Source organism: Oratosquilla oratoria, chromosome 21 (genome assembly GCF_046742065.1).
Source record: "Oratosquilla oratoria isolate Oo_2021 chromosome 21, ASM4674206v1, whole genome shotgun sequence".
NCBI lineage: Eukaryota > Metazoa > Arthropoda > Malacostraca > Stomatopoda > Squillidae > Oratosquilla > Oratosquilla oratoria.
In genome coordinates, this window is record NC_134797.1 from 32421209 (window position 1) to 32445514 (window position 24306).

A 24306-nucleotide genomic window follows, 5' to 3' on the forward strand; every position below is an offset into this window, starting at 1 on the left:
AATGGATAAGAGACTTTCTAAAAGACCGATTTATTAGAAAAACCGTAAGGAATAGGATGTTAGGATGGAGGGAAGTAATTAGCGGAGTCCTACAGGGGTCTGTATTAACATCCATAATGATTTTGATTTATATATATATATATATATATATATATATATATATCTATATATATATATATATTAATATATATATATATAGATATAGATATATATGTATATATATATATATATACAAGTATATATATATAAATGACAGTGGAGGGCACAATATACTACACAGCTGCTGGCAGACAATACAAAAATTACGAGTAGAATTGAAAATGAACAAAGAGTAGTAAAGGATAGGCTGTTAGGATGGAGGGAAGTAATTAGCGGAGTCCTACAAATGTCTGTACTGGCATCCATAATGATTTTTATTTGTGTAAATGACAATGGAGGGTACAATATACTACACAGCTGATGGCAAACGAAGCAAAAATTACGAGTAGAATTGAAATTGAAAAAAAAATTACGTTACAAAAAAAAAAAAAGTTTAGACACAGTTTTGGATTGGAACCAAATAGATTTTGATATTAAAAAGATGCAATGTATTGGAAATGTACAAGATGTCAATAGTTTACTCGATGAGGATTGAAGAAAGTAACAAGAGCAAAAGAGAAATAGGAACAGACAGTGCTATTTACATAATCTGTCACCCAATAACCACATTAATAAAATATTTTTGTTGAGGCGCATAACCTTTTACGAAAAAAATAGCGTTTCACCTCATGAATGAGGAGATAATGAAAAAACTCGTACAGAAATTGATCTTATAGACAAGGATATACAATACAAGAGTGATGCGGTCCCCACATAAATAAGAGTACAATTCTAACCGAGAAAATAGAAAGAATAACAACCAGAATGGTTCTCAGTCGAACAGACATACCATTTAAAGATAAAAAAAATCCCCTCGATAGAAAGAAGAAAATGGCATAATTGTGTTCAAAACAATAAAACGAGTGAATAAAGTTGATAAGAATAACAACCAAAATTGTTCCCAGTCGAACAGACATACCATATAAAGAAAAAAAAAAACCTTGTTAGAAAGAAGAAAATGGCATGGTTGTGTTCAAAACAATAAAACGAGTGAATAAAGTTGATAAGGAAGATATATTTATTTTGAACGAAAGAGTGACAAGAGGTTATAAATATACCGAAAAAGACCAAGTACCTCCACCAAAAACGAAAAAGAAGAAAAAAAAAAACATAACCTTCCATGCAGATGCGTCAACTTCTTGGAATAGATTGACAGGGAAAAAGTATTTATCTAAAATGGAAAAATGACAAGAAATCATGAAATATACTGTAAAATATGAAGTGCCTGAAAGATATCAAGAAACGTAACTTTCCATGCAGTTGCATCAGCTTATCAAATAACCTAAAAGAAGAAATGAATGAAAATACAATTAAATCCCACGTTTGTTACATGTAGACAAAGAGATGATACCATACTAGTTTATCCCGCCTCCTGTACACTCTAATCAGTTAAATATTGTTAATTAAAAGTAGACACATACACACAAACGCACACGTGCACGTGCGTATTCGCATATACACGCGTATACACAAACACACGCATGCACGCAGGCTGTTCTCCGCCTTATCCTAATGAATAAAACCGTCATTGGTTTTTATTTTACGAGGGTAATTCCAACAGTCATGTGTCCTTTTTTCTCCACCTAAGGATCCGATGGAATTGTTTATGGCATAGTAATGATGACTAAACTTTTGCGCTCAGACCTGGAGTTTTCATCTCTTTGTTGCAGATATTGACGGTGTGACAGTCTAGTCAAGTAACCTTTGTCATGGATGTGTGTCAGAAGCAAAGGTGTGTCATCAAATTACTCCACACAAAGTGTAACCAGTCGACATTCACCGGCGCTTGATGAACGTTTACAGAGCCGAGGCAGTTGATGTCAACAGGATTAGGAATGGGTTCGTCGATTCTGGAGTGTGACAGAGATGTGAGTGACAAACCGAGGCATTACTTCTGGAACTACCCTCATGTATTTGGTTGTGTTGTTATTTTCTCCCATCATATTCCATTGCATTGCAATTGATTGTACTACTCAATTCAAGAATATCATAGAAGTACAACTCGGGTGTGTGCGCTCTTACACAGAAATCCTACCAAGAATGATGGTATACTAAATTGACTTTTGTCAGCCGTGTCTATAGTGCGATTGAGCGATCCAATTTTTTTGTTTCTCTTGGTCGGTAACTGCAATGCCGACTACACCGAGTGGTGTAGTACTTTTTTACCAATAGATTCATCTGCATCTTATTACTGTATCATATTGCCTACGTGTTGTTCCTTACTCGTTTGGTACGTCAACTCGTATGGAAGAATGTTTTGCGAAAGAAATTCTAATAAGAAACTCTTCGTTGAAAGAAAGGGTTAGTGTGGATACCGTCCCTTCTGATCTCCATAACTTTTTGTGGTTAGTTTTTCCGTGAAGAAAATGTCCCTTGGGCAATCTGTCCTTTATCTTCTTGGTTTCATCATACGAAAATCCTCGTTGATGTTTCTGCGACTGTGCACAAATAAGATCTATCGGTTCAGTAGTAACTGATTCAGCAAGCCTTTATTTTTCTGGTTCATAAGACAAAGGTTTTCATCGATATTTCTGTAACTACCCACACGTAGGGTCTTCGGTTTATTAGTGTCTTCTGTATACCTTGTGATCAGAAAAAGGTATATTATCGATTATAACTAGGTTCAGTCACTCAAAAGAGTGTCAAACCTCGCTCCAGTTGTCGAATGCCTCAAAGTTTCATGAATTATGATCGACCGTCAAATCGGCAACCTTTCACTTTTACTATCTCTCCTGGCGCCTGTAGAGTTCCTCGTATTCTATTTGATAGAGATCATGAGGTTGACACTAATCCAGTCTAACGCTAGGAAGAATTGAGTTTAACAGTTAAAGAATTGGAGTTTTAGATTTCGTGTTAAACTATTAAACTTGTTTATGCTTCCTTTAGGTTCAAATTATTTGTGAAATTCTTTAGTCGTTTTGGCAGTGCAGATTTGATGTTTATATTTTCGTTGTTTTTGTGAAAATGGCCATCCTTGTGCCTTTTAATAAAAGTACAATATGATTTATTTCTTATTTTTTATCTTTTATTATTTGTTTGTCTTATACGGTTATCATAATTATCTTCTAAGGGAGAGAAGTGAATTTTGGTACCAGAAGATTTTAGTGGTGATCCTGATCACGACTCTGATCTGGGAATGCTTGAAGATTGAAACAATGATGACATGTTTTATGCCAGGCTTGGCAAGTTACAATCCCAAGACTTTTTTCACGTAGAGGGCGTTCGCAACTGCCTTGGCTGTGTCTTGCGCTTTCCGAGTAATTTTAGTTACTCTTTCTATTAACCACACTATTAGCATCATTATAATCATTATTTTCATCATCACCGTTACCGTCATTTATTGTCAATGTCATCATTATTTCTATGATTTCATCATCGACATCGCTACAATCAAGGATAATGTGAACTTCATTCAGAATCTCGACCCAGTTCTCCTTCGTCCCAGATCCTCCAATTCTAGCTGGGATTTACAAGCGGCATAATCCAATTCATTGGATCTCCTGGGATTAATCCGAACGCCCTGAGGGATTTGAACAGCAAATGTCCCCGAATCCAGACCCGTCGAACCTGTTCCAGTGGGTCGCTGGTTTCCGCTGGAATAGGGGTCCTGAAAAAAGATAATTCTTGAATTAGTAGTCAGTTTCCTTAAGTCAGTTTTCAATGAGCATATGTACATATACATAAACGCACGTTCGCGTCAAGTCAAAGATGCCATGACCTAGCTGGCGGTCAGGCAGAGGCATGGGTAGGAAGTTTGGACATTTCCCTAAGGAATGTGCCCTAGTTAATAAGGTCAAGTAACCAGTGACCTTGTGACAAATTGAAATTATTCGTTTTGGAGATAAACAGCGATACTGCAGTTTTCCGTAAAAAAGTACAGCATACGAGTATATACAGCACAGCATCACTTCCAGTGAATGGTATGGATTTTTTTTCCTGAATATAACTGAAGATGATAGATTTATTCTGGACCTATTAAATGTCTCTTTGTGCCCTACTAGACTGGTGTTGATATTAAAACACGTATGGTCTACATAAATATCATTATACTGTCTCCAAGAAATGGAATATATACAAGACTGGATGATAGACTTTTATTCTAATATGTACAAGGTCACTGGGCAGATTATTAAGATTGCTAAAATAAGTTCAGTCAGATTTTGTAATTTTATAAATACGAGTATTTTGAAACAGTTATTATACATGTTCATTAAATGAACCTCATTGACAACACTGATGTTTTATATATGTAATGTATATATATATATATATATATATATATATATATATATATATATATATATATATATATGTATATACAGTATATATACGTATAAATGTATGTATATACATATATTCCTTCCAGATCTCTAAACATTCATTTAAATCGATCTAAAAATTGTCCCATTCATCTTCATTATTATTAATAGGACTGTATGTACTTGGAAAAAAAATCTCCCATCCAAATTTCACCATCCCCACCACACTCCCGAACTCAAACTGACCCCCCCCCCCACCTTTCAACTTGGTTTCACTAAACGCCAACACATCCATTTTTCTTCCCACAAAAAAGTCCATTTTTTCCCCTTTAGTCTCATCCGTACTAGACCCTCTTTTGCCTTGACTTTTCGTTGGAAGAGCATAGTGTATCACTCCATTCCATTAAGTCGTTTTTAACGCCACGCATGGGAAACACGGTGACAGAATTCTTTTCTTCTCTGCCACAGGGGGATTCGGAAGAGGTAGTGTCATATGAATCGTAAAAGACAGGTTCAAGGGAACAGCATAAAGGGGAGACAGCTGCAGTGCTAAAGTACCATCATTTCTTTTCGTAGACCAGTGGTTCTTAACTTGGGGTACGAAACCTTGCACCTGGGGGTACGAGACATGATACCCAGTGCAATGGTATTGTATAGTTGACGAGATAAACACCATATGAGGACGGAGCCTTTATTTCCCCTTATTTAATTTCAAGCATTTGTATCTCATCTTGTACTTGAAAAAGCTGTAATAAGCGAAACGTCGTACAAATAAAGGCTCCGTCCTCATATGGTGTTTATCTCGTCAATCTTGTAGGCAAACTGCCACTTTTAAGCATACTGTATAGTTACCATGAGAAAGCAAAGGAAGGTTTGTATCACTAATCCTTTCCGTATGTTTGCATTGTATTTGTATTGGATGGGGGCACGAGAATTTTTTCTGTGATATCAAGGGGTGCGGATACCGAAAAAGGTTAAGAACAACTGTCGTAGACGAATAATGTGTTGCTCCAGACCGTAGATGAGCTGCAGAAAAGTCCATCAAGTATTGGCTGCATGGTACTATGCATTCAGTATCTCAGTATGGGGTAATAAATAAGAAATGAAAAATATCAGATAATGAATAGTAAATATTAGATAATAAGTGGTAAGTGATAAATGACAATAGATAAGTAGTAAGTAATAAATAACAAATAATAGATAATTAGTAATAAATAATGAATGTAGAATAATTAATAGTAAATGATAAACAATAGACAAAAATAACAAGTGATAGATGATAACTGATGAATAATAGTAAAGTATGAATAATGAGCAATCAATATATAGTGAATAAGTTCATGAATAAATGATTGAATGGGTAAATGAATAAATGAATTAGCAAATAAATAGATAAGAAAAACAGAACTTGGAATACGTCTTTTAATACGAAACATCCAGCGTGTTACAAATTGTGTAATCTAATCAAGGGAGTACTAAGTATGGCTGTGATTAGTGTACCGGATGGACTTCAAGAATACTGTTGAAGTTATACTTTAATTCCCCCATAATTAACAATGGGTTTACTCAAGCTGTCACTAAACGATTATTTTGTGCTTTAGGAAGGCTTCGCATTACCTGAGGGTCAAGTATGTCGAAATAACGTCTGTGATAGAAAACGAAGAGTTGACATTCATGAAAATTTACTGTTCACTCTACATCTGTGTCTTCAGACTGTTGGACATCAGATTTGTTTCTACTGAATGGAAGGAAATTTCTTTATCGAAAATTAATTCATAAGATTTTTACGACCCCAAAGGGGTTACTAAGATGACCTACAATCTTTCAAGTCCAGGATAGCTCCCTTATCTAGAAAAAAAAGAACAAAAATAGAGATACATGCATGCCTAAGTTATTTTCTTCCTGAAGAGGAGATGAGATTGATCTACTCAAAGCGCCTCTTCCGTCTCATCAATCAGGAGTTGATGGTGGCGGAGTCGTTAAGATAGAAACGAAAATAGACAATAGAGACAATGAAACAAAGAATCTAAACAATCCAACAGCCTGCATGGGGGAGTATGTCCCTGAACTGAACAAAATATCCCGCGACTGAAAGAATTGTGGCTTGTTTGGTGTCCCTCTGGCCGCGTGGCCTTTCGCCGTCACCCGATCCTCATTCGGCTCAGAAGTTTTCCTTTCAACATGAAAACCTGACTCTCCTCTCATTATGTCTTTTTCCTCCACTTACGGGATCAGCGATGAGTACCTACACGTGGTGGCTCTCGTCAATGCGGTCGTCAGGGCGAAAATCGTCTCATTCTTCCTCATCTACAGAACCTTTCGACATCCTCACTTCCATCCAGAGTGCAACTCGGACACTTCGTCTCCGAAACGGGTCAGAGATCTCCCTGTCAAATTCGATTGTATTTCTTACATCTATTGGTACATGAGGAGAGCTGACAACCGCTTAATGCTGTCTTCCTCGTATTACCAATATAATTATCCTGTGACAGTTATAAACTGGACAATCTTAGATTTAAAAAGGAAATAGGCAAGAATTGGTTTACCAATAGAGTGGTCGACGAATGGAATAAACTTAGTAACCATGTAGTAAGCGCTGAAACTATCAGTTGTTTTAAGAAACGATTAGATAACTTTATGGATGGGGATGACAGGTGGTGATGGATACGGAGCTGCCTAGTGTAGGCCTTATGGTCTCTTGCAGTCTCCTTCATTCTTATGTTCTTATGTTCTAGACCATGGCCCAAAGTTTTTCCAAGAGAAATCTTTGCCAGCTGCATCGGGACCTCTTGTTTCCAGTCGGTGAACCTTGAAGCTATTATAATTATGATTGGGATTTTGATTAAGATTACTGTGATAATAATTATAATTAAGATTATAGTTATGATCATAATTATGATTATAGTTGTGATCGTAATTATGATTATAATTATGATTACAATTACAATTATGTATATTTATTGTCATATCTATATCTATATTCATATTCGTAATAATATTTATATGTGTGTTTATATTCATATGTATATTATATTTATATTCATATTTATATATTTATATTTATATATTTATATTTATATTTATATCTATATAATCATAATATTTTTTATCATTGTTTTATTCGTTTATCATCATTTATATTTATCATCATTGATCGTCATCACTATTATTCTGATATTAATATTATCATCATGAATAATAGTATTACTATCGCAGCTCCCCGACGTTGCTCAAGCAACAAAATGATATCCTACACCCGGTCGGCTAAACTCTATTCATCAGGTTCCAGATTAATCTGTTCCCTCCGAGGTAGAGCTGAGGCTCTGTTGTCTTGTATAAGGCAGCGAGTGAGGGTTTAACCAAGGCAGCGTCCTTTAAATAAATAAATAAATAAATAGATAAATAAATAATCAATAAATGAACAAATGAATAGATAAATAAAAAATCAGTTCTTCACTACCGCCCTTAGATCGACAAAAACCTTCACCAAACTCCTCGCCATCCTTATCGATTCGTCAGGTTCCCAGAAGAAGTTGTTAGGTTGTTAAAACTGCAACATGTTCCATTCAACATACAATATGGTGTAATGTGCAATATGACCCATGCAACGTACGTTACACGCAACATATTACAACATGCAACATGTTACATCCAAAATGCAACAGGTTAATGCAACATATTACATGACCATCCAACATGCATCTAGGCTATTTGGTGTTGTTCTTGCTGTTTGCTCTTTAATGACTTTCTCCCTCTTTTTTGTGAGCCTGTCTGCCTACATAGTCAATTTTGCATACTTTATTCCAGGGAAGGAGCATTTTGTTGAGTTACGTACCGACAGCGACAAGCTCTACTCTTCCGAACTTCCGAAGGCTAAGCCCAGCCCACATGAGCATTATAGTGTCTGCAGACATAAGCGAGAACATTGTTCTCTGTGACAGACTCCACGTCCTTGTCTTACATAAGCCAAACCAGCGGTGTTTATGTCTATCTTCTGCAGACAGAGGCTGTGAGTCGTTCACAACAGAGAACAGTATTCTCGCATGAGATACTATACAAATAATTTCTCTTGTTTAATCTCGTGGTTTCCTCTTGAACTTGTACGAACGTCACACCTCAAGGAATTTGCTCTATCCATATTCAGGCATTTCTATTCCTTCTAGAGGAACCTTATGTCGTTAAGGACGTCAGTAGTGTTTCTTCACCCTCTTAAGGACAACTGACGATGTTGTCATACTTCGAAGAAGCCTCCATCACGAGCCCCCAAGCATCAGTGTCTGCATTCCCCCAAGCGAGAAATTTATTCACCGACGAACTAACAACATTTGTCGTGCTTACAAAGACGAACAAGTAAGAAAATATTCATCAATGCCTTCGTTAAAGCAGATCTTGTTCTAATGATGATTCTGAGGGTTGCGAAAGAAAGGAGAAAGGCGATACATTTGGAGACGAGAAGCTTTTGCTAAATATAACAAACATACAATGTCGACATAAAATTCTCGGTCGATTGGAGGCGAAATGCGCACAGGAATGCTAGATACCATATGACAGTAATATCTTTGGGACTGTTTGTTTATTTCCTGATGTAGACCAAGGTTAAAACTACTCACAATTCAGAATTTGATGAACGGTGGATATATATAGGTGGAGCGTGGGCAAACATGAATTCGATACATAGCGAGAGGCGAGTAGTGAAAAGAGCACAAATGTTTTTATCTGTTGGGTATGTCTGTGTCCTTTGTGCCAGTGCATGTGTGTCACAGAGAGTATCCCTTGTGCGATTCACCATGGCCTTAGATCATGTGCTGAAATCGTGATCGGCATCCACTACCCTCCCGAGTGAGAGCTCAGGACACACACTGTGTTATTTCAGTAAAGATATGATCCCACAAACACCATATTCGCATTCCCTTACTCAAGGGGGACCGTAACGTCTTGCAGGACGTCCTAAACGAGACGCTAACTCGGATCTGCAGCGCGCGTGTTTACATACTGTATATGCGTGCGTGTGTGTGATTCACCTTGGTCTTTGGATCACGTGTTAGACTCGTGATCGATAGTTATTTCCCTGCCGGAAGAGAGCTCAGAGCTCGAATGACCGATCTATGGGTAATGCTATGACCTTACACGCACACACACACACACCCAACTCCCCGCCCACGAGAGTTGGAGTAACGACTCGAAGCGCAGCGATACTGAATTAATTTCAGCCCTGGGCAGGATTCGAACCAGGTACCGCCGGTACCGCCATACTTACAGTCTGGGACTCTACCAACCGCGCTACCGTGTGTGTGTGTGTGTGTGTGTGTGTGTGTGTGTGTGTGTGTGTGTGCGCGTGTGTGTGTGTGTATGTGTGTGCGTGTGTGTGCGCACATGTGTGTGCGTGTGTGTATGTGTGTGTGTGTGTGTGCGTGTGTGTGTGTGTGTGTGTGTGCGTGTGTGTGGAGGATATGTGGTCATGGAAGCCATGTATGCATAGGAATAAAAATACAGGATGTAGACCAGATCTCCGAGGAACATCTGAATTTGCAGGCGTGAAAGGGGAGCAGTTGCAATCAACAACAGTAGCGATGAAATTGTCTGGAGAAGAAAGTCAGTAATGAGTGAGCAACTAAGTTCACTACTAAGGATTCTTTTGTGTTCAGTATATGTAGTAAATTAATATGATCATATATATATATATATATATATATATATATATATATATATATATATATATATATATATATATATATATATATATATTATTCCATATATACTTTCGCATTTCTTGTTATCATCATCACTTTTAATTTGTTCTTCTATGCATCAGTTTACCCACTCATTTATGTCTTCGAGTTCTCACTTGTTTTAAGCTTTATTCAATAGTTATATAGTTTCCTTTTCCCTTATAATTATGGAGTGAGTATTTTCTCACATTAAATTTGCCAACTATTCTAATATTTTCCGGTGTAGAATTACGAGTATGTTGGGTTTATTTAGATTTCCTCGTGGTTTCAAGCTAAATATCTTTATTCACGTGTTTTATGTGATTACTGTTGTTACATATAAAGGTATAAAGGAACAAACACTAACCCAGATCACACTGATTGTGAGGGTCTGCCGAGATCTGAATTTTAGAGGATTCTCTGTTTTTGGCTTTATTGTTAAATTTTTTTAGAAAAAAAATGTGTCACAAACAACCGATTATCATTAAGAAGCTGAATTTCATTACAAGCTCTTTTAGCCTTTGGATGCCATTTCCTCTTTATGTCTTTTTGTGATTTCCTTTTTCTGTAAGTGCATCTGGGTTTGTGTGTGTGTGTGTGTGTACGTGTGTGTGTGTGTGCGTGTGTGTGTGTGTGTGTGTGTGTGTGTGTGTGTAATTCACCTTGGTCTTTGGACCACGTGTTGGACTCGTGATTGACAGCTATTTCCTTCCCGGAAGAGAGCTCAGTGCTCGTATGACCGAACTGTGGGTAATGCTATGACCTTACACGCACACACACACCCAACTCCCCGCCCACGAGAGTTGGAGTAACGACTCAAAGCGCAGCGATACTGAAATAATTTCAGCCCTGGGCAGGATTCGAACCAGGTACCGCCGGCACCGCCGAGAGTGTGTGTGTGTATGTGTGTGTGTGTGTGTGTGTGTGTGTGTGTGTGTGTGTGTGTGTGTGTGTGTGTGTCCGCGATTGCCTTTTCCTTTGCATTCTCTTACCGTAGGAGGTAGGCGCAAGATGATTCGCCGCATCTCTTTTCTTATTTTGTCGTTTGTCAAAACAAGAAAGACGAGAAGAAAGACGCCTTGCAGGGAATTGAACGTGGTGAAGACGATGGCCAGAGCTTCCGTTTCTGCAATGTAGACGACAATCAATGTAGACGATAATCAATGAGATACGCGATTTCATTTTATCCATTTCAGCTAGATAAAAGCGCATGACAGTGTCGTGAACTAAAATCTATGCATAATGATTACCAATGCTAATATTACTGTTATTACTGCTGCCACGACTACTTCCTTATACAATGATTTCCATCTTCGCGTAGTCGTGGTGGAAATAAACCGACATTCAACCTTGTTCCAATGGTGATAATAATAATAGCGATTAAGATCCCATTGTTGATTGATTATATTATTATGATGGTTGATGATTATGATAAAGATTATGATGATGATGCTTATGATGATATTTATGATGAATAAGATGAAAATTATAACGATAATGCTTTTGATGATACTTATGATGAATATGATGAAAATTATAATGATGATGATTATGATGATGCTTATATTGATACTGATGAAACTCATGATGAAGTTTATGACGACGCTTATGATGATATTTATAATAAATAAGATGAAAATTATAACGATAATGCTTTTGATGATACTTATAATGAATATGATGAAAATTATAATGATGATGATTATGATGATACTGATGAAACTCATGATGAAGTTTATGACGACGCTTATGACGATGTTTATGATGAATAAGATGAAAATTATAACGATAATGCTTTTGATGATACTTATGATGAATATGATGACAATTATAATGATGATTATGATGATATTGATGAAACTCATGATGAACTTTATGACGACGCTTATGACGATGTTTATGATGAATAAAATGAAAATTATAACGATAATGCTTTTGATGATACATGATGAAAATTATAATGATGATTATGATGATACTGATGAAACTCCTGATGAAGTTTATGACGACTCTTATGATGATGTTTATGATAAGATGAAAATTATAACGATAATGCTTTTGATGATACTTATGATGAATATGATGAAAATCATAATGATGATGATTATGATGATACTGATGAAACTCATGATGAAGTTTATGACGACGCTTATGACGATGTTTATGATAAGATGAAAATTATAATGATAATGCTTTTGATGATACTTATGATGAATATGATGAAAATTTATAATGATGATGATTATGATGGTACTGATGAAACTCATGATGAAGTTTATGACGACGCTTATGATGATATTTATAATAAATAAGATGAAAATTATAACGATAATGCTTTTGATGATACTTATAATGAATATGATGAAAATTATAATGATGATTATGATGATATTGATGAAACTCATGATGAAGTTTATGACGACGCTTATGATGATATTTATGATGAATAAAATGAAAATTATAACGATAATGCTTTTGATGATACATGATGAAAATTATAATGATGATTATGATGATACTGATGAAACTCATGATGAAGTTTATGACGATGTTTATGATGAATAAAATGAAAATTATAACGATAATGCTTTTGATGATACATGATGAAAATTATAATGATGATTATGATGATACTGATGAAACTCCTGATGAAGTTTATGACGACTCTTATGATGATGTTCATGAACACAAAGACGGTCATGCTCACGTGCTATCAGGTACGAGAATCCCAGGACCCAGGTGAGCCCGAGAATAGTGACCAGTTTGAGAGTGAGGAGGACAATGCTCTTCCTCGACGTGAAATCTCGAGGACGACTAGACTCGCTGTCGGTGCGGTAGTCCTTCATGGGCCGGGCGATAATGGCCTTGAGGCCAAGACCCAAGATGACGGAATTCATCTGAAACGAATAGCTCTTTTAAAAAAAAAAGAAGAAGAAGAAGAAGAAGAAGAAGAAGAAGAAGAAGAAGAAGAAGAAGAAGAAGAAGAAGAAGAAGAAGAAGAAAATTCCACCAACTGGAAAGTGAGACACCCCTTTTAGGACAAACCCTGTCAGGCGCGGCAAGCCACTGGGCCATTCAGGCCGTTGTTTGGGTCGCCTCCCCGCCTGGCTACCAGTGTCGGGAACCAACGCAAGAAGGACGCAGCGAGCCCCGGGTATCGAACTCACGGCCATCTGCTCATGAGTTCGACACGGTATCCACTAGGCTACCGCGCGGCCCTTTGTTGTGATCATCGTGGAATATGTGTTTTTAATTCAAAGAATTATATTCATATATATATATATATATATATATATATATATATATATGTATATATATATATGTGTATATATATATATAATAGCATTGACGGGCTTATATAACTTTTTTGTGGCTAAAATTGTCTGAAAAAAATCATAAGTTACCATTTTTGTATGGATGTTTGTGTGGATAATCATTATCAAGCTTAAAGAAATACAACAAATATACGCAAGCACATATACACATACACATTCACCAAAATAATAGTTTCATTGTGTGAGAGAATTTTATTAAGTAAAAATAAGTTAAATAGGTTGAAGAAAAAATGGTGAATAGCAAATTCTGATTTAGAAGTGCAAGATTATTTATGTCAAATATACCAAGTTTTTACTTGAGAGAAGTTGATGTTCTGTAAGACAGATTTCAGCACATTAGAGGAAATTTCATGTTCAAGAACAAGAGAGAGTGGCGAGGTCACTGAAGCAAGATGAAATGGGTCTGAAGTTTCTAAAGAAAAACAGATTTCCGTACAGATGCATTAACTTCATAAGTCCTTTCATACTTGAATGTCGTAGCTGGAAAAAAAGACAGTCCAACGAACACAGTTGATTTGTCTGTACATTACGTTTAGTTAAGTGTAATTAGGCGGATACACATGCACGTGCACACACACACACACACACACACACACACACACACACACACACACACACACACACACACACACACACACACACACACATACACAAATGAGGGAGTAATAGTTAGCGTCATGATCTCCCATGTGGAAGCCCTCGAGTTGCAAGTCAGTCTTCCAGCGCGCGCGTCTGTGTACGTATACATATACATGTACATATACTCGTACATATATATGTATATATACATGGACATATACTCGAACATATGTATATATACATGTACATGTATATGTACATACATGTACATACATGTACACAAACATGTGCACATACATGTACACATGTACACATAGTGTGTGCGCGTATGCACAACACATGTGTATATATATATGCATTCACTATAAACCCACTATCGGAAAAATAATATCGGAAGTACAGGAAAACTGTATATTTCGCACTACTATCTGTAGTCCTCTTCAGCAGAAAATAACAACTCCGATAGTGGGTTTATAGTGAACATTTACAAATGCGTTATAACATACCAGTTTCCAATATGTATTCATGTTTACTCACCAAAAGAATGAGGATGAGAGGGACACCGAAAGCCCACACAGCTCCGTTGCTGGATTCCAGCCAGCAGCTGGAAAGGGGGATGGAGTGGCAAATCCCAAGAATTAATCAGATAATCGTGGTGTCAATCAAAGCGTATCATATAAAGACGTTGAGTAATGGCGAGAGGAAGGACAAAGATGGGTTTATTCCATAACAGAGGAGGTTCCCTGAACTGAATAGAATCGACTGACGTCAGCCTGAACAGGATATCTCAATTGAATAGTGGGTGCCTGACGGTTTTGTTCAGTATTGAAAAGTGTTCCCCAAGAGGCTAGAGAACAGTAATAAATGAATATGGGATATGTGAGAAAATATAACGAGAACCTTTGCACTCAATCGAAACAGAATGTGCAGGGTGCCATAAAAATCAACTGATATGAATAATCTAGTGCAACAATGATAGTTTCTTTAAGATTCAGTAATAATATACAGAAACTAAGCAATCATGAAAGGGAGTGTCAGTAAAGGTTTATTAGACATAACAATGTTCTACAGAACGATACAGAATAAATTGTAGTAATACAAAGGGGAACTGACTTATGTCACACACTGTATATATATGTCAAGTAACCTAAAAATAAGTAAGAAATGCGATCTTAGAAATTACAGTTAATATCAAGGATTTTATCATGAATGACGTAATTCATTACAGAGATGAGAGTTGATTTGTAATTTTCATATCAGATCCCCTCTCCAATAAATGAATTGTGATTTGAAAGTATGTAAACAAATGTTTGACTTAATGTTCTGTGATATGAACGTCCGTTATATTTGAAAATAACAACTCATGACATTTCAACGTTCGCATCCATCTTAAACATGAAAAAAGAATGAGAAAAATTAGATAAATGCATTGTTTCAAAGCTTTGCACATTTCTGTGCTTCTGAAATGCATGTAAGTGCAAGCTTTATCAAGTTTCTTTCCTAAAAAGGTTATTTTCGTATACATAACTATATTCATTCTCTAGTAATATTGAGTTTCCCACAATGTATTTTTGGACATTACAAAATAAATAGATAAATAAATAAATAGATAAATAAATAAGAAATAAAATGAAATAGAATAAAATAAGATAATAGGTAATCTAATTTTATTAGTTTATAATAGCTTGATTAGATTTATTGAATGCTTATGTCTGACCTCCCGTAAGTCCTGCCTACATTGTGGTAACGTGGAATCGGTTTGCCAACATACCTATACCATCAGCTTCGACCCAGAGAAAATTCCTCTGAAGAAGCTCAAAGCGAAACCGGTCAGGAACAAACTGGGAGTTAGACCCGTGTCTTGTCTTTCCACTTTCCTCGCTTAGTCACAATGTCTCAACAACAGTGTATATAGATCGGTGATTAATAATTTGTTAGTGATAACTGGTTATCAAGAATCCTTGATTAGAAATCAGTTAGAATCCAGTTATTACAATTACTGAAATCTAGCTGATTTCTAATCAAGGATTGTTGATGACTAATTATCAATAACGGATTATTACTGATAATCATCAGTATTTGATAACATACGATCGATAGTTTAAGTAACGATCGATGATTAACAATGATAAATGTAAAAACAATTGCGTTATTGGCCTAATCGGAAGCGTGCTGGTCTCGCGTTAGCTTGGTTGTGGGTTCGAACCCTGCACTTCTCTCCTATTCCCAGCCATGACTATTATCTGCCCCAGCAGTCCAAGCACATGGGGTAAAAGTGACGGCTCCGGCCGCAGCTTCGTGGCTCCTGACATTGGCTCCTGACCTTTTTCGCCTTTTGTATCGACAGGCGCGTGAGGGCGAAGAGAAGTCTAACACTATTAAAAATCCTTTGTAAGGAAGGTAGGTCTTAACAAATAAATAAATAAAATAAAACAAAGTAAATAAATAGAATAAAGAAATAATGTTGATAATAATAATGATAATGATGATAATGACAATAAAACCAATAATAGCAACGCCGACGACAGCGGTAATAATAATGAAAATTCCGTCAGAATGCATGAAACTCACAAAGGTTGTGTCCTGTATCCATATCCAGAAGTCGAGGCAGCAGTGATGCACACAAGAATTAGGGGAAGACCATATCCAATCAGGTAATAGTGACGCCTGCTTACCGTAAAGGTGTGAAACACCTGAGATAATCAATAAATAATTAGAAATAAGGAGAGATGGAGCCTACATGAGAAATTACAGATTACAGATATACGTGCTTTGAAGTTCAATTGTTGAAATATTAAATACACAGTTGCTGTCTAAGAAAAAGGTAATAATCTAGTTCTATTTTGATTTGCCCCAACAATTCTAATTTCCTGTTACCATTCTCTCGTCTTAGGTCATTGTGCTCGAACCGTCATGTCAAAGTCCTGCTTATATTGTATTCTTTCTACATTCATCACCTAGGTTTCTGATGAAAATAAATTGCTGCCAAATGGCAGATACTTCTCTGATATTCCATCTCATGAAACGCCTATGCTACAACATAATCCCCATTTAGCTTAGGACAATATTCTCGCTTGTGTCTGTAGAGACTGCGATGCTCGTTTGAGTGAGGAGGCTCGAACTTGATGAAAGGTGAGTCTTACCGACACAAGAAGGAGATACATATTACATCCTTCAACAGCACACCAACAGAAGGTGGCAAGGAAGAAGTAGTGGAGTAGTACGGCCGTGCACTGACATCCTGTTGGATCTTGAGAGTCTAATCCCGCTAACATAGTTATCTGTCAAAAGAAAATGAAGTAAATGTATATGAAATTAAAACAGTAAATGCGTTTTGAATGTCAACTGTGAGTCAGCATATGTTGGGGTGCTAGCTCTAGGGAAAATGTTTTAGAAAACATATCAGCTTTAGGGAAAATATAACAGAAAACACATTAGCTCTAGGAAGAAATATTTAAAAATATTTCAAGGAAACGTTTAATAATAAAAGATCAAATATATAGTCTCTAGGTCATCTGTCGGTATGTGTTGTGGTTCAATTCCCTTTTTTTATGGGAAAAGAAACAGTAAGAGAGGAAGAAAGAAATAGAGGAAGAGAGAAACGGAGAAACAGGATCGGAGATGCGTAGATGCAGAGAAACAGAAATTCGACCAAAAGCGATAACTTCTGCTGAGTCCCCCAAAGCAAGGTGACAGAAACTGCAATTGATAACGACACTGCATGATTAAAACACATCATTATGATGCTGTCAAGTAAAGATTTGCATCCTCTGACCTAGATTTATTTTTTTAAGTGTCCTAACACCCATAACTCTTCCCTGCTTATATATGATGTAAGCACTGACAAATGAACAAGAGTCCAACGTTCAGAGAGACGGCAAGGATCCTTCACATATATATAGCCTTTGGAATTATGGTGGTGATCAGGATCAAACTTCAGATACGAACCTCATACATCCACAATGAAGCCAAAGGTTAAAGAGCGAGAGCGAGCAAGAGAGAGAGGGATAAAGAGCGAGATGGTGAGCTAGGTTCAAACCAATCTCGTTTGATTTCAGTGGTATAATTCCTTTTACTCTTCATTAGATGAAATTTATAAGTCATCGATTTTTCACTTGAGTTATTTTCGTGCCGTCATTGAGAGCCTTTCTACATGTTTAATACTTAGATGAGTTCTGATGGGCACCGGAAATATTGTCTTTGGAAACAGACACGCGTAGGATCACGAATTATGGATGAGACGGGATACTGAATAATTCTTATATAGATCTGATATCGTTTCTCTCTCTCTCTCTCTCTCTCTCTCTCTCTCTCTCTCTCTCTCTCTCTCTCTCTCTCTCTCTCTCTCTCTCTCTCTCTCTCTCTCTCTCTCTCTCTCTCTCTTTCTCCCTGTGTGTGTGTGTGTGTGTGTGTGTGTGTGTGTGTGTGTGTGTGTGTGTGTGTGTGTGTGTGTGTGTGCTGGTGCATGTGTGTACGTACGAGACAGGGAGAGCAAGAGAAGGAAAGCCAAGAGAGAGAGAGAGAGAGAGAGAGAGAGAGGAGAAACATCTAGTCTGGTGAAGAGGGGCCAAAATGAGATGCATCTATTCCATACATTCATGTTGCATCTGTGTCTGATTTTACATCCCGAATACACTACTGTTACAATTGCAAAGCAGCAGAGGGGTTCAACTCGCACTTGCAAAGGGTAAATTAGGATTAGGATCGCGAGCGTAGCAAACAAAGGGTATTGAATTCCCCTGGTCTTGTGATACCTACTATCCTTCCTACATGTAAAACTAGCTCAAACTCAAGGAATTGGTTGTGAACCTAGTTTGAAACCAGTGCAACTAGATCTAACAATGAAATGCTAGTTCGCCCATACTAATTACGCTGTAGCAATGAAGTGTATTGCCGGTTGACTGTATGTCTGGTGATCGCTACCTTACAGAGGGAATGGAAAACTGTGAAACTGTGACTTAGAGAGTTACACACATACAGACGCACACACACACACACACACACACACACACACACACACACACACACACACACACACACACACACATATATGTATATATATATATAATATATATATATATATATATATATATATTATACATACATACATATAATATATATATATATATATATATATATATATATATATATATATATATATATATATATATATAATACGACGTAAGTGGAGTAGGAAACCCAGGAGTCTTAGTCTTGAGTTTATACCTGACTAGTTTCGCAGGTATGCTTTTTCAAAGCATACCTGCGAAACTGGTCAGAAAGAAACTCAAGCCTAAGACTCCAGTGTTTCCTAATCCACTTAAATCAACCTGTCAGAATGTCTCTCTCTCCTCTCTCTCTCTCTCTCTCTCTCTCTCTCTCTCTCTCTCTCTCTCTCTCTCTCTCTCTCTCTCTCTCTCTCTATATATATATATATATATATATATATATATATATACAGATACATATATATATATATATATATATATATATATATATATATATAATATATGTATGTATGTGTATCTGTGTATATATATATAATATATATATATTATATATATGTGTGTGTGTGTGTGTGTGTGTGTGTGTGTGTGTGTGTGTGTGTGTGTGTGTGTGTGTGTGTGTGTGTGTGTGTGTGTGTGTGTGTGTGTATGCACGTGTGTGTGCACACATGTATCATGCTTGTGAACTTCACCGACAAGCTTGAGGAATATACCCTCCATCGAATAAGAAACCCACAATATTTTATATTTTGTAAACAATCTGGTATTCCAAGTCAGTACACTTTGCAGCCAACCGAACACCGATGCTGTCCCTTCCCCGTTCCCCGGAAAGTAGTTCATGTTGACAGATGGGTAGAAGGGAAGCTAGAGAAGAAGGTACAACTCGATTTTTAGATATGTTGATTTGGAGATAAAGAAGGTAGATAAGTAAAAGAAGAGTAGGAGTGGATGAGCTCCACTGTGCAATCAGAAACCCCAAAGTCCTTCAGAGGACTGAGCTCGAAGCAAGTGTACTTCGAGCTGAGTACTCACACTTCTGGTCCATCATCCCTCCTCTCCCGTCCCCCATCCTTTAGTAATTGACTCGATTCTTCAACTCACCTCGACGATCAAAAGGCACCAGCAGAGGTTGAGATGGATGTCAATGGTGTACTTTGAGGAGGAGAGGTTTCCTATGTGTTTGACCAACTCAAAGACGATGACGCAGATGGTCAGACAGACGATGGATATGGAGCAGCCGATGACGGTGATCCACCCTGTGATGACTAAGACCTGAATGGGGAAATAAAGGGAAATTTGGTTTACGCTTAGGCAATCGCACGTACACAAGCACAGGCTCAATCTCGGTTCCGTCGATTTGCCAGCCCGAGACGCTGCCCACTGCAGCAGTTAGACGGGTGTGATTCACCATGGTCTTGGGTCACGTGTTGGACTCGTGATCGACAGCTATTTCCCTCCCGGAAGAGAGCTCAGAGCTCATATATGATTGATCTATGGGTAATGCTGTGACCTTACACGCACACACACACCCAACTCCCCGCCCACGAGAGTTGGAGTAACGACTCACAGCGCAGCGATACTGAAATTATTTCAGCCCTGGGCGGGATTCGAACTCGAACCGCCGTAGTGGCGGCCGGGAACTCTAACCACTGCACCATCGAGTCGTGTGTGTGTGTGTGTGTGTGTGTGTGTGTGTGTGTGTGTGTGTGTGTGTGTGTGTGTGTGTGTGTGTGTGTGTGTGTGTGTGTGTGTGTGTGTGTGTGTGTGTGTGTGTGTGTGTGTGTGTGTGTGTGTGTGTGTGCTCGTGCATGAACGCGTGGAAATATATGAACTAGCATTTCCAGTCACTTCATGTTTTCATTTTTCGCCCACGCCCTACTTAGTCGTCAAGATATGAACATAATTCCTCTTGGCTCCTGTGAGCTACGAGAGTCAGACATTCGTCCCTCTTTTCATTATGAAAAACAGACGTTTGTTCTCAAGATTTTCTTTGTGATCTCAAGATTTTCTTTGTGATTATGCGTGTGCGTTGCAGTGAATTCAGATTACACTAATTCTTACAACCACTCTGACTCTGGTACGTTTGTTGAGATGTTATTGTCTTGCAGATCTATGCCTTTTCCAGAACTGAAGAAGGTAGAAATGATCATTCATAGATTTACTGGCATTTTCGTAACAGTATGTTTGTGGCGAGTGCGTCTCTGTGTATGTTTGTGTGTGTATTTGATCGTCTACTTGCAAGATATTTATTTCCTCTCAGCTGAGCAGTCTTTGAGTAATCTCCAAGAAATGCTGTTCGATAAATTCAGTATAGAATTATATGCAATTTGTTATGATTTGAGCGATTTCAAACATAACTTTCGCGGTGCAGCAACAAAAGTACAAGGTCATGACGTTATCGGAAAATCAATCTTTGTATTGGATCTTTGCAACCTTGAACAATAGCGACACAGAACCAAATCTTATTGATGAATCAACTTATTACTTATTGTTGCATATCAAACTTATCGTTGTTCGACGTGTAGCCCCAACTCCACAGGGGGCTTGATCAAAAGGATGTATGTCGAAAAATTGTACATTTAAAGAATTTCACTATATCCACAGAAAACACGCCATTCGACGCGTCTTGACAAGTTAATTGCGATTGACATTGTATTTTTGTCGAATTATTTAACCGTAAACGGGTCTTTAAAATTAGCAAAAGTCGGACAATTATGTAGTTTTAGTGAACGATTTAGAAGCTGAAATGTCCTCTGCAATAAATCAAATGTACTACAACAGATTCTTTTAATATAAATTCACGTCGATCTGAATTGTTTATTATGAAACGTAAATAGATAAATTGATAGAAAATTGTAACACTTATGTTTGTGCTGCATTGACAAATAGGACTTTCATCAATACGTCTTGATGAACATTTTCTAATGATAGCGTACTTGGTTGGGAGAAAATGACTATGAAACCCAAAAATCGACTTTGGAAAATTCGACATCCGGACATTGAGACACTTTTTGGGCTGTACCCTTGTAAACATAATCAGTTTGCTGTTGAAGCCAAGCACATATCGATATACACGACGACATTACTGTCAAGCGTGTCGTTGGCGTTGTTGTAAGTCGACTTTTTCCAAAATCTATCGCTTCTGTTTTCATTCATTTTGTATCACCAGAAAATCTTCGCATCGTTTTTAAGATTATGACTGAGAATATTGGGCTTAATAGCGGAAAAAATGGGCCGAAAATCCCCAGTTGTAACACCATAATCTGAGCTGCCGAACACGAAGCGTCAGCTATTGGTGACCATTGTAGACAATCGTGCCCACTAAGACAATCTACCTCACCTGCTTGAAGATCTCCAGATAGTCGTCCCGTGTGCCGTGGCTACGACCATACATTTAACTATTTGACTATTACGAGCCAGATCGACCTCGGAACCCTGATTTACTAAGCCCAGCTCTTACAAACTCGACCTCAAAGGTTTAAAAAACGATTGCGGCTTTATGCGGTATTTGTATGGAGGAATTCTTATTAGCTTTTACGTCAGTGCATTCCAGTGTTACCTTCATACCGATGAAGCTAGTTACACTTTTGCTGCTCAGGAGGATCTCCTCGAATTAATAAAATCGGCTGACGGCAGCCAGGAAGAAAGACACAAGTCGTGAGTAGCAGAAACGAAGTAAAGGGTCTGAAAGAAGTTGTACCGAGGGCCACATTACTTCCCTCTATGGCCCTGTTCACATTAACCTATTTGAACCGCGCGGAAACCGCGGCGGTACCACATAGTCAAGGAAAAACTGCGCGGCTGTATGTGAACGCCTCCGTTGACTTACATTGTAACTGAACCGCCGTGGTCTACCTATTTATCAATTCATTCGATTACTTATTTAATGGTGTATCTATATGTTTATGTATATTTTCACTTATCAATTTACTTAATTATTTTATCTATATGTTTATCTATATTTTCATTTATCAATTTACTTAATTGTTTATTTGTTCGTCAACTTATTATGTTGTTATCAGTTAGATTATATATGTATTTACTTATTCATTCATCTATTCATCTGTTCGTACTTAAAAAGGGACTCCACATAGATTCATTTCTAAAACGGCGTCGGTAGGAAATATTCACTTCCAACCAGCAACGCACTGCAAGGCACCAGAGTTGGGTGGGAAAAATAAAGATAAAATCTTACAGCGCAATGCAAGGCGAATCTAACTGAAACGAACGGATTTCGCTGCTCTTCCAACAGTTTTCCTCATTAGCTTGCATCGTGTGAACGAGGCTCCTTGGTTAATATCATTCTCCTTTCAAGTCTCAAATGTTCTTCAGGTGTTTTACCCTTCCACCGCCGCACCATTTGACAATGTTATAAAATTAACGTGAGTACCGTTTTTTCAACGTGATCGCCATTCGCAACGATGTTTTACCTCCTCAGAAACTCTCCTACTTCAAAAAAGCCTGATGGTGTTTGCTAGGATGAATTTCTTACAAATTGATAAATTCTTCCTTTTAGTCAGTAGAGAATTAGTCTTCTCGGTATTGGGTTCTACCCTGGGGTGGATAGAGCCATATGTTTTTATTCAGAACAACTCAGGTGTGTCATTGTAGCAAAATTCTTTATTGTGGTGAATCCCCAAATCCTGGAAACTTCGATGGCTGAACACTCGAATAGTAATTGGTCATTGAGTATCTTTCCGTTTAACTCATGTACCTCCTTCTGGTCTATATTCTCCGCCCACATCCTACATCCAACCTCCATTTCAATAACTAGAATATACTTTGCTTACAGAAATCTAGACCTCTCTAAGAACATTTCAACAGGTCTCGTAGCTCATCATTGAGGTTCGATATATATATCGGAAAAATAAATTGATATTAGGAGATTTGAAAAAAAAAAAAAAAAAAAAAAAAAAAAAAAAATATATATATATATATATATATATATATATATATATATATATATATATATATATATATATATTGTAACCGAAGTCGTTTTACTAACGATAGTTTTCTGTGCAGCTGTACCTCCTCCTGTTCTATATTCTCCTCCCACATCCTACCTCTAGCCTCCATTTCAGTAACTAGAATATACTTTGGTTACAGAAATCTAGACCTCTCTAAGAACATTTCAACAGGTTTCGTAGTTCATCATTCAGGTTTGCTATATATAACGGAAAGATAAATTGATATTAGGAGACTTGAATATATATATATATATATATATATATATATATATATATATTATATATATATATATATATATATATATATATTG

General features: G+C 37.2%; 1 protein-coding gene across 1 annotated transcript in view; it reads right to left on the minus strand.

Annotated features, from left to right (window-relative positions):
* Positions 1-245: 245 nt before the first annotated feature.
* LOC143036837 (adhesion G protein-coupled receptor L3-like) overlaps positions 246-24306 on the minus strand; it is a 44381-nt gene continuing 20320 nt past the window's right edge. Inside the window, exons 8-14 of the mRNA XM_076204651.1 lie at positions 20127-20297; positions 17163-17300; positions 16591-16712; positions 14557-14623; positions 12813-13002; positions 11098-11231; positions 246-3745 (exon numbers count right to left, since the gene is read on the minus strand). Coding sequence (XP_076060766.1) covers positions 3551-3745; positions 11098-11231; positions 12813-13002; positions 14557-14623; positions 16591-16712; positions 17163-17300; positions 20127-20297 — 1017 coding nt within the window. The 3' untranslated portion in view covers positions 246-3550. The remainder of the gene's footprint in view (positions 3746-11097; positions 11232-12812; positions 13003-14556; positions 14624-16590; positions 16713-17162; positions 17301-20126; positions 20298-24306) is intronic.